The sequence below is a fragment of the Phaenicophaeus curvirostris genome, chromosome 17 (assembly GCF_032191515.1).
Source record: "Phaenicophaeus curvirostris isolate KB17595 chromosome 17, BPBGC_Pcur_1.0, whole genome shotgun sequence".
NCBI classification, from domain to species: Eukaryota; Metazoa; Chordata; class Aves; order Cuculiformes; family Cuculidae; genus Phaenicophaeus; species Phaenicophaeus curvirostris.
The window spans coordinates 6,117,954-6,134,557 of record NC_091408.1 but is presented as its reverse complement, the minus strand read 5'-3'; the positions used below and the strand labels follow the sequence as shown (position 1 = coordinate 6,134,557).

The window sequence follows — 16,604 nt, the reverse complement described above, 5'->3', positions numbered from 1 at the left end:
TTTCTGCATGCCTACGTGCTCTAAACCAGCAGTATGATGGGTTTCACATTCCTCATCACTGACAACTCATTGATTTTGGTGGCTTGCTCTATGTTTTTATTGGCTGATGCCTCTCCTGGGCACATGAAAATGTACGACAAGAGGCCTGGTCCCATTCTGTAATATTTTACCTGCTGAAAATAATTCTAGGAGAGAAGATAAAGGAATCTGGAATTAATGGGCTAAATTCTGTCCTGGGTGTAACCCAGCTGTCTGCAAGCAGGCAACAGTGCTATCACAGAATTAATTTGACCAAAGAACTTATTTTAACAGGCAGGGGGAGAGGAGCTGATTAGTAGTCCACACTAGGCTGCTTTTTTAACTTGAAATATGAAGTTCTAATGTGATGGGAGCTATCTTGGTGGAGTGCTGCTTTAAAAATTAATAAAGACTTTCCTCACAGCCGCATTATGCGGCGTTCAATATAGACTATGATCTCATAGCCTCCTCCTCTGGCTTGCACACGCACCGTCTGCTGAAACCTAAGATGAGGTCTTTTTTTTTTTTCATTTAGAGAGCACTCCCCAGTCTTCACCGAGGCGCAACTGTGAAGCTAATCAAAATCAATGACTTCTGGGCTGCTGTAAAAAACACAAAAGAGGAGTGGCAAAGAGGAACTGTGCTGGTTTCCTACCCATCAGTACGGTACAGAACCCCACCACCTCACACAGCTGCTGCAATACAGTAAGAACAGCACTAGGGGAGTACACGGCATGCTTTCTTTTCCAATACAAATCTCAACCAGGGTAAAATCAGATACTTTTAAAAGGATAAAAACACCCCTTGTCAAAAAAATGGAGGCATTCAATAGCAATTATACCAGAAAATGTAAGGCTTTGACAAATACATACCCTCTAGTAAGTAATTTGGTTTATGTACAGTGAATGCTGGCTATAAAGTGCTGGGAAGCTGTCTCTCTAGCAAAGCTTGCTCAACCCAACAACTAATAAAGTCTCCAAAACTCAACCCTTGGTTCACACTAAACATTCAGATCAGAACGAAAGAAGTGAAGCAAATCAGGATCGAAGCAGGATTTGGGGTACTGGCCCTGCTCTCGTTTGCACTTGGGAAGCACCATAGATTTGGTTGTTGTTTCATGGGAATAACAACAGCAGCACGTGTCTGCTAACGTTTGTGCTGAATGTTGGGAACCGCCGAGGAGGAGACTGATCCCCTGGCTGTTGTGGGGTTTGGGGTTTTACAGAAAGTGGGTTAGGACTGAGCCAGTCACTTTGCTACCCAGGTTAATCACTCAATTAAGGGGCTTTCCCAAGGCAGGGACGCCTCAGAAAGAATGAAACTTTTCCTTTGCTGGGCTGTAATGTTGCAGGGCATTGCCTGTTTGGGAGAGATGCCACAAGAAGTCTCAAGGCTGCTGTCCCAAACAGCTGGGGTGGCAGGAAAACCCATAGCAATACAGACTGATGCAAGGGAAAATGGAATAATGCATATTCTGGGTGAGAAATTAATTAAACATTCAGAACTCGGGAGCTAGTAATTGTAAAAGGCAAGGAATATGCGAGAGAGCCCTCTCTCTTGCAACGAGAAATGTTAAGGCGCTCCTGTGTTGTCACAAGGCTGCCTCTGCGTATGGGGGGAATGCACACTGGGTGGAAGGAAGACAGTGTCCCACACAGCAAAGCGAAGCATCCGGTCTTCCCAATCAATTATTTGCCGTTCAAATTTGTCTTGTGTGATACTATACGCACAATTTCACTTCCTTATTTGAGTGATGCGCAGAAAGTTGTATTTTTAAGTCTATGCGCAGATTCAGCAGTCACTAACCCAGCACTTGCAACACTGCTGAAGTCAGCTGAGGCTCCTCCTTTTGCCAGAATTCTTATGTCAGTAGGAGACTGAGCTGGGAAGGAGTACAGGATGCTGAGTATTACTAAGCATCAGGCCAAAAATGGTAGGAAAATGTTTTTTTCGGTCCCAGTGGTTCTCAGACCATCTAAACTCTATCAATAGACAACTACACTTAGCTACATGATTCCTCCCAACACTGCACATAATATACAGCGGGGCAAGGTTAATCATTAGGAACAATTTGCTCTTGCAGCACTGCTCTTTCTGCTGTTTGTGAATTGATTTGGATCAATAACACCCATGAATATGTGTGCAGGGGCCCAAAACGCATGGGTGAATATTTGATAAAAGTGAGAATTTAGCTTTTAGATCACTTAGAAACATTTCTCCTGCAGCAGTGAAAAACGCAAGGTCTGACTGGGACATAGTGGCCACTTGGCTTGGTCCTTGGCTGGGCGAGGGGTGGGAAGTACTTTGAAAAGACAAGGAGCCAAACCTCCTTTGGAAACTGCGTTCTCATCACTCTTTTACACCTTTGAAAATTCCCCCTGCCATGATGGGGGGGGTCAATTCTCTGGAAGGTATCCTGAACCTGACAGGTAGTTTTGGCTGCAAGTGCAAAAGTGCTCAGTACTAGACTGAAAAAAGCCCTTTGACTTCTAAGGACAAGTTCTCCTGTTATTCCTTAGTCCCTTGATTAGCCTAGACATAGTTCTCTTCCCTGGTTCACCAGATTTGAGACAACTTAAATCACTATCTAAGAGAACACCCAGCTCTGGAGCTGGACGAGATGCTGTGCTAGCAGACACATACACTGCAGTGGAAAGAGCTGGTGTATCTTTGCCACCTCAGTGAATGCTGCTTCCCAAGTTCCAAACCATCAAAAGGAAAAGAACTGCCCCAAAGAAAGTTAGTTTATTATAAAGTTCTGGGCTAGATTATTTATTTTGTTTTAATTTACGCAGAGATCAAAAGAAAGAAAAAAATAGCACCTTCTCAAGAAGTAGTAATTTTTGCTATCTTGTGTATAAATATCAATAACCAAAATAGATTTCTCCTTGTCCCATGTTTCAGAACATCCTCTTGGGGAAACTGTAGCACCACAGAGAGGCAATTTAGCCCCAGACAAATATTAAATGTAGCACCAGAGAAACTAAAGTCAGAAGAAAAGCTTATCTCGCTTGGTGCTATAGCGCTTAATATATACACACACAAACTGTCTCTTGTCCAAGCTGCAGAGCACCTCTTCCCCCACCACTGAGGCCTGGACGTGCCCATTTTGCAGCAAGTTTGGTCTCAAGATATTCCTTAACTCTGGATGTGCACATTATTTTTCACCCTGCTGCACTGAAAGGGACGTTTATGTTGCCATAAACGAGGTGCAGTGGAGAAAATGCTAGCGTTACAGCAAGGACATCACTAACGTTTTGACTCAGACTGCAGGAGCATGAATGCTCAGACCACCATCATCTACAAGGAATGTTGCTTACGTTCTCAACAAGGCATGCACATTTTAACGTATGCATACAGGAGGGTTTACATTCTTCTATATATAAGCATGTATGTGTCTCTGTTTTGCTGCTGGGCCCTTGAACAGCTCCTTCCGTGCAAATCCTTCTTCACGTTGCCCAAAGCACGTCCACATCTTCCACATCTTCCACTTCTTTCTTTATCTCCACTCTTCACAGCTGCTGCTCAGGCTCTGGATTCCCTCTAGGAAAAGGAGAGACGATTTTCTCCAAGGGCACAGGGTTTTCTCCAGCCTAAGAAAGCATAAGAATTGTGTTTGGGTTTAATTATATTGATGCATTGGTTACAATAAAAACTTCTTTTAAATTTATGCTTGAACCCTCCTGCTCAATTTACCGACGAGAAGCAGGATATAATTTATGGGGATGCTGGTTTCGTGGTTCAACACAAGAGATTACGCCTTTATCCCTGTGCTACTGCTGGATTTCTGATGAGCTCTCATTCTGCAAGGCTCGTTCTTGTGGGTGCTCCATCTTCATTTACATCGTGTTAACAAAAACATTAACTTTTAGGGAAGCCATTAATTCTGTTACAGGTAGGCAACAGGGTGCACTGAGTATCACAGGAGACTGGAAGGACTCGCTCCTTCCCTTTCTGCCTCTGATTAGATTTGTGGCCTTGAGCAAACCACTTCTTTCAGTCGCTGCTGTAAAATGAGGGCAGTAATAACTTATTTGCCTCATAGGTGGACTGCAAGCCTTAATTAATAAAGTGCTTCGAGAAAGGCACCCATCTAAGTGCAAATTAGCAGGAGAGGTGCCCAAGGGGCATCTCCGATGAAATTCCCATCTCCCGCATTTTCCCTAGGTGTGTTGACACCAGCAGGTGCGGGGGCAGGTCCCACCTTTCAGGCAGTGTTGTCTGGCTTGCAGAGGCTGTGACAATGAGTGATCTTATAGAAACCTCCGTGGAGACATCTCTGCTGGCCTCCTGGATGAGGTGATTTCATCCGGGTGGGAGAAAGGAGGGGGGAGTAGCTGACTGTGCAACTGCATCAGCTATGAAGTCAGAGTGTAATTAGGGCTGGCAAACAGCTTTGGGGCAGATTCTGATGGGTATTACTCTGGTGTAAACCCACAATCACTTCTCTCCCTTCTGCAGCACTGCCCTGTCTATGCCAGCGTGAAGGTTATCCTGATTCCTTGGCACTGCCTCGGAGACGAAGCGGAACCTCCACAGCTTCCGAGACAAACTGAAACCTCCAGTGAGAGGCAAGAGGGAAGATTCTGGTACTGAAACAAACTCTGAGCAAGCTAGAAGATCTCTGGTTCAGCCTCATGAGATGAATCTGTATCTGCTTTATACCAGTTACTCTCAGCTGCCCCAGCGGCTGCTGCACACAGGATGTGGCCATCACAACCTCCCCTTCCCAGTCTACAATTGTTCGCTCTACTTTGAAGCATCTGAAGCAACAGTGGAAACAGCTTGAAGGACCAAAGCCAGACTGAACCATTTAGAGTGAAGCACAGGGTCACTTCTCTTGCTGTGACCGAGGCTACCACCTACCCACGCAGCTCCTACGGCTTCTGTGCCTGCACCCACACAGACTGCCTCACATCTCCACACTCTGAAGTACAGACACATTTTAACAGATTTTTGCAGAGCTACTGAGCTCTTTTGACAGAAGTTAAATAGAAAAAGCGTTCCTACTTGAGTAAGCACAGACATGATAACACCGGCTGCACAAAAACAGCCAGCAGAGCATGGAGCGGCAATAAACAACTGTCAATGAGGAGCCCAGAGCCTGAAATGCCTCCCTGTTCAGCCTCCTGCCTGCACGGGACAGAGAGCCCTTCCTGCAGCCCCGCAGGCTCCTGGGATCTCGCGCAGCACCACACTCAGGCCTAGGCCAATGCTGAGCATGGCCAGACAGCCCCACAGCCTGCCTTAGGCTCGTGAAACATCACAAGGAGGATATTCTAGGCACCTGCATTTCTCCCACAGGATCCCTTCACGGAGAGGTTTTCCCATCTCAGCCTGTCGCTGTGCTGGGGGAAAACAGGGCACAATTGGAGCTGTGTGCCAGCTGCTGAGAAACAGGGCTGGCAACATGGGGACAGTCCCTTGCCCTCCAAGAGGTGAGATATTTAGTCAAGTTACATTGGAAGACATCAGGAGTTGATTAATGGATTTCCTCCAAAGCAAACACATTTAATCCTTATTTATTGTTTCTCGTGCAGTAGCACTTCCAAATCCCAGTTATGAACCCAGGTTCTACCATGCCACCTACGGCTGCAACAGATGAGCCCTGGTGTCATTATATTTTACAAACTGTCCCTCTGTGTCACTTAATGTATAGAAAATCTTTAAAACCCTGTAAAAGTTGATAAATCCTAGAAGGTCTTGAACTCCAAGTGATAAATCTGCTCTGGGGCAGGCAAAGAGCTCAGCATAACGTTGATGCATCTCCCAAGCCCTATTCTAAGAGCTTAAATGGCTCTTCAGCGTTGCAGCAGCCTCACGCTGGCCTTGCGCGTGAAGGTAAATTTCATGGAAAGAAGAAAAGAGAGAACCCCAGAATCCTGGCCTTCAGCCCATCTCTCAATAAAACAATTTGGAATATCCTAGGCTGTGTTAAAGCCATTTCTGGGTGCATATTGGCTTCATTGCCAGTATCTGACTCATTAATGGAATATACTTTGAGCCAAACTCTGATCTCATTTACAGCACTGTAAATCCAGGGCAACCCAATTGACTCCAGTGGAGTTACTCCAAATTTCCCACAATAGACGCTCAGCAGATAGATCAAAATGTGGTATTTTGGGTCTAAAAAAGGCTGAGGAAAGCCAAACCCCATCCCATTTGGGGTGGATAGTAAACTGGAAAGAGCACCAGCCTATCCCAGCTGCTGAAATGTGGTTATTCCACGTGTTGTAATGTTGGCACTTTAGGGGGGTTGTCCACTACTACCAATATTTTTCATTAAGTTCTACAAAAAGAAGGAATTATAGCTGAGTTCCCATTTTAAAACACGGATTGCAATGATAAACTAAAGAATGACTTGCTTTGAAGTCGTTCTTGGGAACAAGCACTGCTTTTGGTGATGCATCCCTCTCTGCCTGGTCATTCAGGGAGGTGCAGGTTCTGCTCAGAAAGTTACTCTTATTCATCACACCTAGTAAGCAATAAGGTTGCGAGACGATAAATCACATCGGCTGGTATTTGCAAACACATCTCAGCCAGCCTCGACACATCCCATTGCTCCTAACAGATACGGGCACCTCGACCACTCAATTATTTTGACCTCTCCTGCCTTGCTGGATCACACCGCTTGCTGAGCTGGTTCTTAGCAGAAAAAGAAAGCTGCTTTTCCCCAGCATGCTGAGTAGGATGGGCATGAAATGACTCAGGCAGGGGGTCTCCAGCCTTGTCTCAGCATTTCTTTGACTAATCTTTATTCAGAGAAAGGGCGCAAAGCCATGCTTGGGTACCACCGGCATAAAGCCATAGGAGAATCAGAGCTCATGCCCCCTAAAGCAACTGGCAAAAGGAGTTTTGCTCACGGCTAACATGTCAGCATGGAGCTTCTTGATTTAAATTGATTACCCAGTCAATTTGGCTGGCACATGTTCCACTCCTAATAAACAAAATAACAGTTATTGATATATTTAAAGAAAAAAAAAAAGAGTATTCAGGGGCTTGGATCGCTAAGGGAAAGCTTGAGGCAGGGACAAAACGAGGCACTGTCACTTCCTTCCTCACACAGCAGCAGGTTAATGAGAAAACAAGGGCTGGGCAAGAGCCCTGTCAAATTCCCAAGCAGCCTGCATCCATGTACACTCACACTTCATTAGCATCTCTGTGGGAGACCGAAGGGGAACTTGGAAGACCTAAAAACAATTAGGAGGGGGGTTGAGAGCTAAGAGAACAGGGGAGTAGAACTAGGAGGAAAGAACTTGGAAGAATGGTGTGTCCCAGAGATCTTAGCGCAGGAAGATCAAGGAACCCAGATAAGGTAAAGAAATACATTGGGGCTCCAATCTTTCCACAAAGAAGTGGCCTGCTTGGCCGTAGTCCACCTGCAGAAAGAGGACTGGACCGCTGTTTATTTTATTTGGTGCTTGTTTATCATTAATGTTGAAGTTTTCCTCGAGCAACGGCAAAGTGAGGGCGGTAGGGACCACTGGCAGTTTTGAGTAGGCTGTTTGCCACTTGGAAGAGCAAGCTCCTTCTTCTTTAGTTATCCAGGAGGATAAACAACAGCACTAGCCTCTTTGTGCCAGGGATGCGTACAGGGTGCAACATGCTGAATGTTTGCCCTCGTGCAAGACCGCAGCTCGCTGCTAAGCTCATCGGCTTAGTCCTGCGCTAGCTCTACTGCCTCTGGTCCTTCATTTTCTTTGCACTCCTGCGCAGCTCAGTGTGACATCTCCAGAAATCTTATCAACCCAATTTTAATGCAGATAATTAACTGCACTGAGACTTTGGACAGAGTGGCTCTGCATGAACCTCACAGCAAACAGTGGGGGGAATTACTGGCAACACAGTGGGCACAGAACCAGGCTGGTGAGGCTGGCAGGGACAAGTAGGGTTTGATTTTAATACACTGCCACTTCTGAACTAATAGAGCGAAATACAAGGGGCATTGTATGCCAAACTGGCACATGACAACTGCACTTCATGCCCTGGCTGGGTGTTTCAAGGTGATGTCAGATTTTATATTATAAAACTGCCATTTGCAAAGCATTCATCCCCAAATCTCGAGCACGGTCCACAGGCACAAGAAGCTGGCTGCATGCAGCGGCCCTAATCCTGCTTTCACCAGCATCACCTGGGGGCTGTGAGAGCAGGAGATGTTCCCTGCTGCACAGGATTATTCCCTGAGCTGCACTGTTGTGTAGCCACAAGGACCTGAGGGAACAACTACCAACCTTCTCCCTCAGAGACAGCAGCTACACTCTCGGCAGCCAACACAAAACACAGTTACCACTTGAAAAAGCAGGAGAGGAACTCCAGTACTAAGCCAAGCCAAAACTAGCCTTTTCCTCTAATTTCCCTGTTCCTTCTGCAACCACCAGATCACAAGACAAATGCTGACTTTGCAGCACATTAAGTGTACGAGTTACTCTCCATGAAATCCCAAGATCACAGGTGCCTGGACTTCCCATCTTGTTGCAGAAGGATGTTACTATCACCACAGAGTGTCTCTGCCTCAGAGGACAGCAGAAAAACACATATTTTGCTCAGAAATACTCTGCTGAGTTAATAAACCACTGCTGCCTTACTGCTTCTCAAACCTAGGTCACTGCACTCACTTGGGCTCCAAGATCCTGCAGATAATCAGGTAATGCCACTTGTGTGAGCAAAATACTATCCAGGGAGAACAGAAAAGATTCTTAATGGCAAAAATAACCCTGAAACTGAGGTGTAGATGGTATATTTAATAATTCTGGGATTGCACTGTGTTTTCACCCTCAGCTTGGTGGCTGTGTCTTAGAAGTCTGCTGGGAGCCAGGCAGGTCAGTCGGCTGCGCACAGAGGCAACCAGGAGAGCGTTACCAGCTTGTTATTCTCCCACATCTGGCCTCTCTGTCCCTGAAACTGCTTCACAGAACACGTAAGGATCTTTTTTTTTTTTCCACAGGATTACATTTATATTTGTGTCCACGAAGCCCCAGAGCATTTGGAGGCAGCTCAGCACGTCCTGTCTGTGGCAGCCTTTGAAGCTGCGAGGAAGGACTGTGCATGCTGAAGGAGCTCGCCTCAGTTGTGTCGAGGATAATGCTTTGCTTTTCTGTAGTGTCTTTATCAAAGCAATTTATAAGCAACCTGTTATTGCTAGACCCGAAGTGCAGAAAGCCAGACGGAGTTGAGGGCTCCACAGAGGCAACAGTAGCAAAGACTGGGGGGGGAAAAAAATACTATCTGCCTCAAGAAAGGTAAGCAACTGCTCACAAAACCTGAAAATCCAAACAGCTTTGGCCTTGTGGGATTGCCAGGGAGTCTGGGCTGTGTGTATGCCCAGAGCCAGCAAACAAGCTGTCCCTGCTAGTCCTTCTCACCTGCCACCTCCTCTACTCGGGACCAAGTCCCCACTGCGCAGGGAGGGAATCCGCCAGCTTGTCAGAAAGAAATGGGACACTTGAGACACTTGATAAGGGATAGATAAGGGAGATCACTGCAGCCCTGCTTGGATTTCAACTTGCTGAGCAGGCAAGTAAGTCCGACAGGTGGGTTTGCTTCCAAACACCAGAACCAAATGTGCCACAAACTGCTGGGAAGGCAAAGCAGGTCTCCAAGCTTTGCTCCCGACCCCAGTCCCACATCTCTGACCAGCGCCCACACCACTGACACTGCCCCTCTGAGGGCTCTGCTGGGCACAGCTCTGCAGACCCCATCCTGGGTGATTCTGTAGAACCCGAGGCTTCAATTCATGAAAAACCAGTTCTGTTCTGGTTTTTGCTTTCAGTGAGAGCTTTCCAAAGGTGCCCAGCCAACAGAGGCAGCAGTTTTAAACTCTCTCAATAACCATGCTTTCCCCCCACACCAAGTTATTGAATAATATTCCGTGCACCTAAAAAGCATGCAAGACATTTTTCAATCTAAGGCTTATTCCTGACAGCCAAGGTCTGGCCCAAGAGCCACAAACAGCCCACTTAAGCTGGAATAGTCGGAGGGCAACCACAGCACTGGTGGCATTTCTCAACTGCTTTTATGCTCTTGTCCGAACCCTACTGAGCTGCTGGGACACTAGTGCACACTGATAGGCAGACGTTCACGTAAGGTCTCTCCTGAACATAAACAGGCACTGGGGGCACTCATAGATGGAATTTAAAACAACCAAAACAGCAGCCCTCACTCCTCATGTCTGTGTGTAGAAACTCGTGCCCCAAAGAGCACTTCAGAGGACTCAAAACCTCTGAGGTGACACCCCCCTTCCCCCCATATGCTCAAACACTGCCCTAAGCTGATGCCTTACATTTGAAGGTACTTGGGACAACTACCCCCCCACCCTTACCAGGGCTCTGAGCATCTTTCCTCCCTGAGCCTTGCTCCCTGTCAGATCCCTGGTGCTTCCAGGGCTGAGGACACAACCCTGTCCCCACCAGCTGAGAAAGACAATGAGGATTACAGGACCATGAACGTCCCACTTCCCTGCTGCTGGTTTGCTCAGTGGAGCGCAGGTGGGGCTCTGGGAACCAGCGATAACTATGCTTGGACACTTTTTCCTGGCTGGTAGCTTGGGATCCCCGTGGGGAAAGCCTGAGCCCTGGGCACTGCATTATCCAAACACAGAGCCAGGCACCGCCAGCCAAAGTCCTGGGCTGAACTGCTGGACGGTCCTTTGGTGACAGCCCACCCTGCCAGGACCACAGCGACGAGCGCAGCACCCCTGGGTCTGGGAGATGACGGGACACGGGGGAAGTTCCTCCACTGGCAAGAGGGACAGAGGCTTGGCAGGCACCAGGACGCTGCCAGCATCCCGCACGCCAGCAGCTGGACCTGCTCCGGTCCCCCTGAGCCACCCTGCGCCACTGCCACTGGGGCCACCGGCTGACAGAGATGGGGCTCGGAGCTGGAACTGCCCCCAGGAGGGCACGGTGACCTGAGATGGTGGGGAGGCACCGGGCGGGGAGCTGGGAAAGTTTGGGGTGTTTGGGGGGTTGAGGGAGAAGGAGAGGAGAGGGAGAAAGAGAAGAGAGGGAGAGGGAGAAAGAGAAGAGAGGGAGAGGGAGAAAGAGAAGAGAGGGAGAGGGAGAAAGAGAAGAGAGGGAGAGGGAGAAAGAGAAGAGAAGGAGAGGGAAGGAGAAGAGAAGGAGAGGGAAGGAGAAGGAGAGGAAGGAGAGGGAGAGGAAGGAGAGGGAGAGGAAGGAGAGGGAGAGGAAGGAGAGGGAGAGGAAGGAGAGGGAGAGGAAGGAGAGGGAGATGAGGGAGAAGAAGGAGAGGGAGATGAAGGAGAAGAAGGAGAGGGAGATGAGGGAGAAGAAGGAGAGGGAGATGAGGGAGAAGAAGGAGAGGGAGATGAGGGAGAAGAAGGAGAGGGAGATGAGGGAGAAGGAGAGGGAGATGAGGGAGAAGGAGAGGGAGATGAGGGAGAAGGAGAGGGAGATGAGGGAGATGAGGGAGAGGGAGATGAGGGAGATGAGGGAGAGGGAGATGGAGATGAGGGAGATGAAGGAGAGGGAGATGAGAGAGATGAAGGAGAGGGAGATGAGAGAGATGAAGGAGAGGGAGATGAGGGAGAGGGAGATGGAGAGGGAGATGAAGAGGAAGGAGAGGGAGATGAAGGAGAGGGAGGAGAGGGAGATGAAGGAGAGGGAGGAGAGGGAGATGAAGGAGAGGGAGGAGAGGCCGGGTCGGTGCGCTCCGGCAGGGCCGAACCCGCAGCGCGGGGCTCCCCGCGGGCGGCGAGGCGAGCGGTACCGCGGACAGCGCCGCCCCCCCGGGACTCCCCGCCGCCCCGGCCCCCGCCGGGCCCCCCTCCTCCCGCCGCGGGGCCCCCGCCCGGGCTCCCCCCCCCGCCCCCGAGCTCCCCGCGCGGAGCAGACCTGTTGCGCTCGCCGCCCGCTCGCCGCTCCGCGCCGCCGTCCGTCCTAGGGGCCGCCGGCGCGGCTCAGCCAGGCCAGCGCGGCCGCGGGCGCCACGGCGCAGAGCAGGCAGAGCGCGGCCAGGCGGCGGGCGGCGCCGCGGCCCCGGGGCTTGCGGCGAGCGGCTCGCAGCTCCAGCTCGTCGCCCAGGCGGCGCAGGCGGGCGGCCAGCAGGCGGGCGGCGGCCGGGGGCCGCGGGGAGCGGCCGGGGCTGCGCGGGCAGGGCGCGGGGCGGCCGCGCTGCGAGCACGGGCACATGGCGGAGCCGGCCGGGAGCGGAGCGAGTGCGGGCACCGCCGAGCCGGCCCTTACATCATCCCCGCGGGGCGGCGCTGGGCGCGGGGGGACGGGGCGGGGTGGGAGGGGGAGAGAGGGGGGACGGGGCGGGGGGGGGGGGCGGGATGAGTAGGGGGCAGAGTGGGATGAGGGGGGATAGGGTGGGAGGGGGAACGAGGGGTGGGAGGGGGCAGAAAGGGGGATGGGGCAGAGTGGGAGGAGGGCGGTAGTGAGGGGGGCGGGATGAGTAGGGGCAGAGTGGGGTGAGGGGGGATAGAGCGGGAAGGGGGAATGGAGAGGGGATAGAGTGGGAGGGGGCAGAGCAAGAAGGGGACAGAGTGGGAGGGGGCAGTAGGGGGGCTGGGGGGATCGGCAGAGTGGGGGGGGATAGAGTGGGAGGGGGCAGAAGGGGATGGGGCAGAGTGGGGGGGACAGAATGGGAGGGGGGCGGTAGTGAGGGGGGCGGGATGAGTAGGGGCAGAGTGGGATGAGGGGGGATAGAGTGGGAGGGGGGAATGGAGGGGGCAGAGCGGGATGGGGCACAGCGGGGGGGAACAGAGTGGGGGGCGGAGGGGCAGAGAGTGCGGGAGGGGTCAGAATGGGGGCAGAGTTGGGGGGCCGAGGGGTAGGAGGGGGCAGGAGGTGAGATTGGGGGAGAGAGTGGGATGGGGGCTGAATGGGGGGGAAGGGAGGGAGGCGGTGGGTGGGAGGGGGCAGAGAGCAGGATGGGGCAGAGTGGGGGGGAGGGGGGTAAAGTGGGGGCGGGGGGGCAAAAGGAGGGGTGGGAGCATGGGGGGTGGGCGGGGGCAGAGAGTGTGATAGGGCAGAGCAAGGAGGGGACAGAGTGGGAGGGGGGCAGTAGGGGGCTAGGGGATGAGGCAGAGTAGGGGTGCAGAGTGGGATGAGGGGTGGGGGGATAGAATGGGGGGGAATGGAAAGGATGGGGAGTGGGATGGGGCAGAGTGGGAGAGGTAGAGTGAGGGGGGCGGGGGGTAGAGTGGGAGGACAAATGGAAGGGGGACAGTGGGGAGGGGGGCAGAGTGAAGGAGCAGAGTGAGGAGGGGGGCAGAGTGGGATGAGAGGAGCACTAAGGGAACGGAGGGGATAGAGGGGGTGTGGGAGAAGGGGGAGAGGGGAAGCAGGAGAGCGGGGACAGTGTGAGGATGCAGGTGATAGAGTAGGAGGGGGAGACACGGGGGTAATGGATGTGACAGTAGGAGAACGTTGTGGGAAGGGGGACAGAATGGGCTGGAGGGACAGGGCAGGGTGGGGGAGAGTGTGGGGTGGAGGAGACGCAGCAGGGAATGCAGGGGACATTGGGGGGCAGTGTGGGAGGGGGGACATGGGGAAATCATAGAATCATAGAATAACCAGGTTGGAAGAGACCCACCGGATCATCGAGTCCAACCATTCCTATCAAACACTAAACCATGCCCCTCAGCACCTCGTCCACCCGTGCCTTAAACACCTCCAGGAAGGTGACTCAACCCCCTCCCTGGGCAGCCTGTTCCAGTGCCCAATGACCCTTTCTGTGAAGAATTTTTTCCTAATGTCCAGCCTAAACCTCCCCTGGCGGAGCTTGAGGCCATTCCCTCTCGTCCTGTCCCCTGTCACTTGGGAGAAGAGCCCAGCTCCCTCCTCTCTACAACCTCCTTTCAGGTAGTTGGAGAGAGCAATGAGGTCTCCCCTCAGCCTCCTCTTCTCCAGGATAAACAACTCCAGCTCATGAGGGGAGTGTGTGGGGATGGAGGGCACTGAATGGGGATGGAGGAGATATGGGGGGGTGGAGGGGACAGTGTGTGATGGGACATTTGTTATCTAGGGATGTGCAGGAGTTTGATGGGACAGTGTGGGGCTGCAGGTAACAAAGAGGGATGGAGGGGACATGGTGGGGAATGCAGGTAACAGGGTGGGATGGGGGGCGGTGTGGGGATGGGGGGGCTGTGGGGCTGCAGGTGACAGTCTGGGCTGCAGGGGACAGTGTAGGATGGAGGGGACAGTGTGGGGATGGGGGACACAGTGTGGGATGGAGGGAATGGTGGGGGATGGAGGGGACAGTGAGGTGATTACACGGAGCTGGAGGGGATTTCATCACCCAGAGCATTACCGATTCAGCTCACATTTCAGGTGGCCGAAGGAGGAGCGCACAGCATCCCCACCACCACCCAGTCCAAACGATTGTTTTGTGGGGAAAACAAACCTTTTATGGAGGTTCTACATAATTTCTCTACCGAAGTAGGTGGTTTCATTTTTTCTTGGACTCCAAAATGTGTGTTTGTGTTCATTAAGTCGGGTTTTGTAAACCACAAAGGAGAAAAGTAGCAAGTGGCCACTGAGGATGCTGAATGGCAGCGGCTGGAGGCCAGCATGAGGGAGGAGGTACATTTGCCACTGCCAAGAGCAAGGGCCACACATTTTAGCGTGTTCATCAGCTTTTTGACTTAAAAGTGAACAAGTATCACTTACCTGGTTTATTTTCCATGGAAGTTATGTTGAAGACTTGAATACTTGCAGCTTTTCCTCTCCTCTGACAGCCAGACTGGCTGAAGGAATACTGGCCTCATGGCTGTGTTTCAGCATTGGGTTAGTCATTGGTTGGGTTTAGCCATCACCTGGATTAGCCATCGATTGGGTTAGCCATTGTTTATGTTAACCCATGCCCCTCAGCATCTCATCCACCCATCCTTTAAACCCCTCCAGGGAAGGTGACTCAACCCCCTCCCTGGGCAGCCTCTGCCAGTGCCCAATGACCCTCTCTGTGAAATATTTTTTCCTGATGTCCAGCCTAAACCTCCCCTGGTGGAGCTTGAGGCCATTCCCTCTTGTCCTGTCCCCTGTCACTTGGGAGAAGAGCCCAGCTCCCTCCTCTCCACAACCTCCTTTCAGGTAGTTATAGAGAGCAATGAGGTCTCCCCTCAGCCTCCTCTTCTCCAGGATAAACAACCCCAGTTCCCTCAGTTGCTCCTCTTGTTCTTCAGCCCCTTCACCAGCTTTGTTGCTCTTCTCTGGACTCGTTCCAGAGCCTCAACATCCTTCTTGTGGTGAGGGGCCCAGAACTGAACACAGGATTCGAGGAGCGGTCTCACCAGTGCCGAGTCCAGAGGGAGAAGAACCTCCCTGGACCTGCTGGTCACACCGTGTCTGATCCAAGCCAAGATGCCATTGGCCTTCTTGGCCACTTGGGCCACTGCTGGCTCATGTTCAGTTGCCGTCAACCAACACCCCCAGGTCCCTCTCCTCCAGGCAGTTTCCAGCCACACTTCTAGCCTGTAGCGGCCCAGGGCTGTTGTGCCCCAAGAGCAGGACCTGGTGTGACCCAGCCCCAGGCAGGACCCTGCCCTGGAGGGGTGGCGGTGGGGAGGCTCGAGGCTGGATCCCCAGGCCCAGACTGGACCCTGCCCTCGCCCCAGGATCCCTGGCGGCTTCCCCAGGCCGGGCCCCGAGAGACGGGGCAGCCCCGGCCCCACGGAACCCTTTGGCCGCGGAACCTTTACTCCGCGGAACCCTTTGGCCGCGGACCCTTTACTCCGCGGGCCCTTTTCTCGGCGGACCGCTCTGGCGGCGCACGGTGCGGTTTCCGGGGCGCCGCCATGGCCGAGGGCCCGGCCGCTCCCCAGCGGCTGCGGCACCGCCGGCGGGAGGAGGCGGCGGGGGGAGCGAAGCGACGGCGAGGGGAGGCGGTGGGGGCCCGCGGGACCGTGGGCAGGCACGGTACCCCCAGCCCGGCCCCGGGGGACGGCGGGGACGACCTGCTGGGGCTGCTCATCCGAGACCTGGTAGGGATGGGGGAGCGGGGCCCGTGGCTAGGGGGTCTATCTGTCAGTCTGTCTATCTATCTGTCTGTCTGTTCCTAGGAGGTGTTTATAGAATGACAGACTGGTTTGGCTTGGAAGGGATCTCAAAGCCCATCCAGTTCCAACCCCCTGCCCTGGGCAGGGACACCTCCCGCTGGGTCAGGGCGCTTAGAGCCCCGTCCAACCTGTGAGGACAGGCTGGGAGAGTTGGGGTTGCTCAGCCCGGAGAAGAGCAGGCTGCAGGGAGGCCTTAGAGCAGCTTCCAGTGCTGAAAGGGGCTGCAGGAAAGCTGTGGAAGGGCTCCTAATCAGGGAGGGCAGGGATAGGATGAGAGGGAATGGTTTTGAGCTGCAAGAGGTTAGATTGAGATGACATCTTAGGGGGAAATGTTTTCCTGTGAGGGTGGGGAGGCCCTGGCCCAGGTTGCCCAGAGCAGTGGTGGTTGCCCCATCCTTGGAGGTGTTCAAGGCCAGGTTGGACGGGGCTTGGAGCAACCTGATCCAGTGGGAGGTGTCCCTGCCCGTGGCAGGGGCTGGAACCCGATAGGCTTTAAGGTCTCTTTCAACCCAAACTATTTTGATGTCTCCTTTTTCCTGTAAACTGACACCTCTAGGATGGGGTAGCTGTG

General features: G+C 52.6%; 1 protein-coding gene across 1 annotated transcript in view; it reads left to right on the top strand.

The window, feature by feature from the left end:
• The first annotated feature begins 15,758 nt into the window (after positions 1-15,758).
• The window catches only part of FBXW8 (F-box and WD repeat domain containing 8), a 49,949-nt gene continuing 49,103 nt past the window's right edge, over positions 15,759-16,604 (top strand). The window contains exon 1 of the mRNA XM_069870834.1: positions 15,759-15,958. Coding sequence (XP_069726935.1) covers positions 15,773-15,958 — 186 coding nt within the window. The 5' untranslated portion in view covers positions 15,759-15,772. The remainder of the gene's footprint in view (positions 15,959-16,604) is intronic.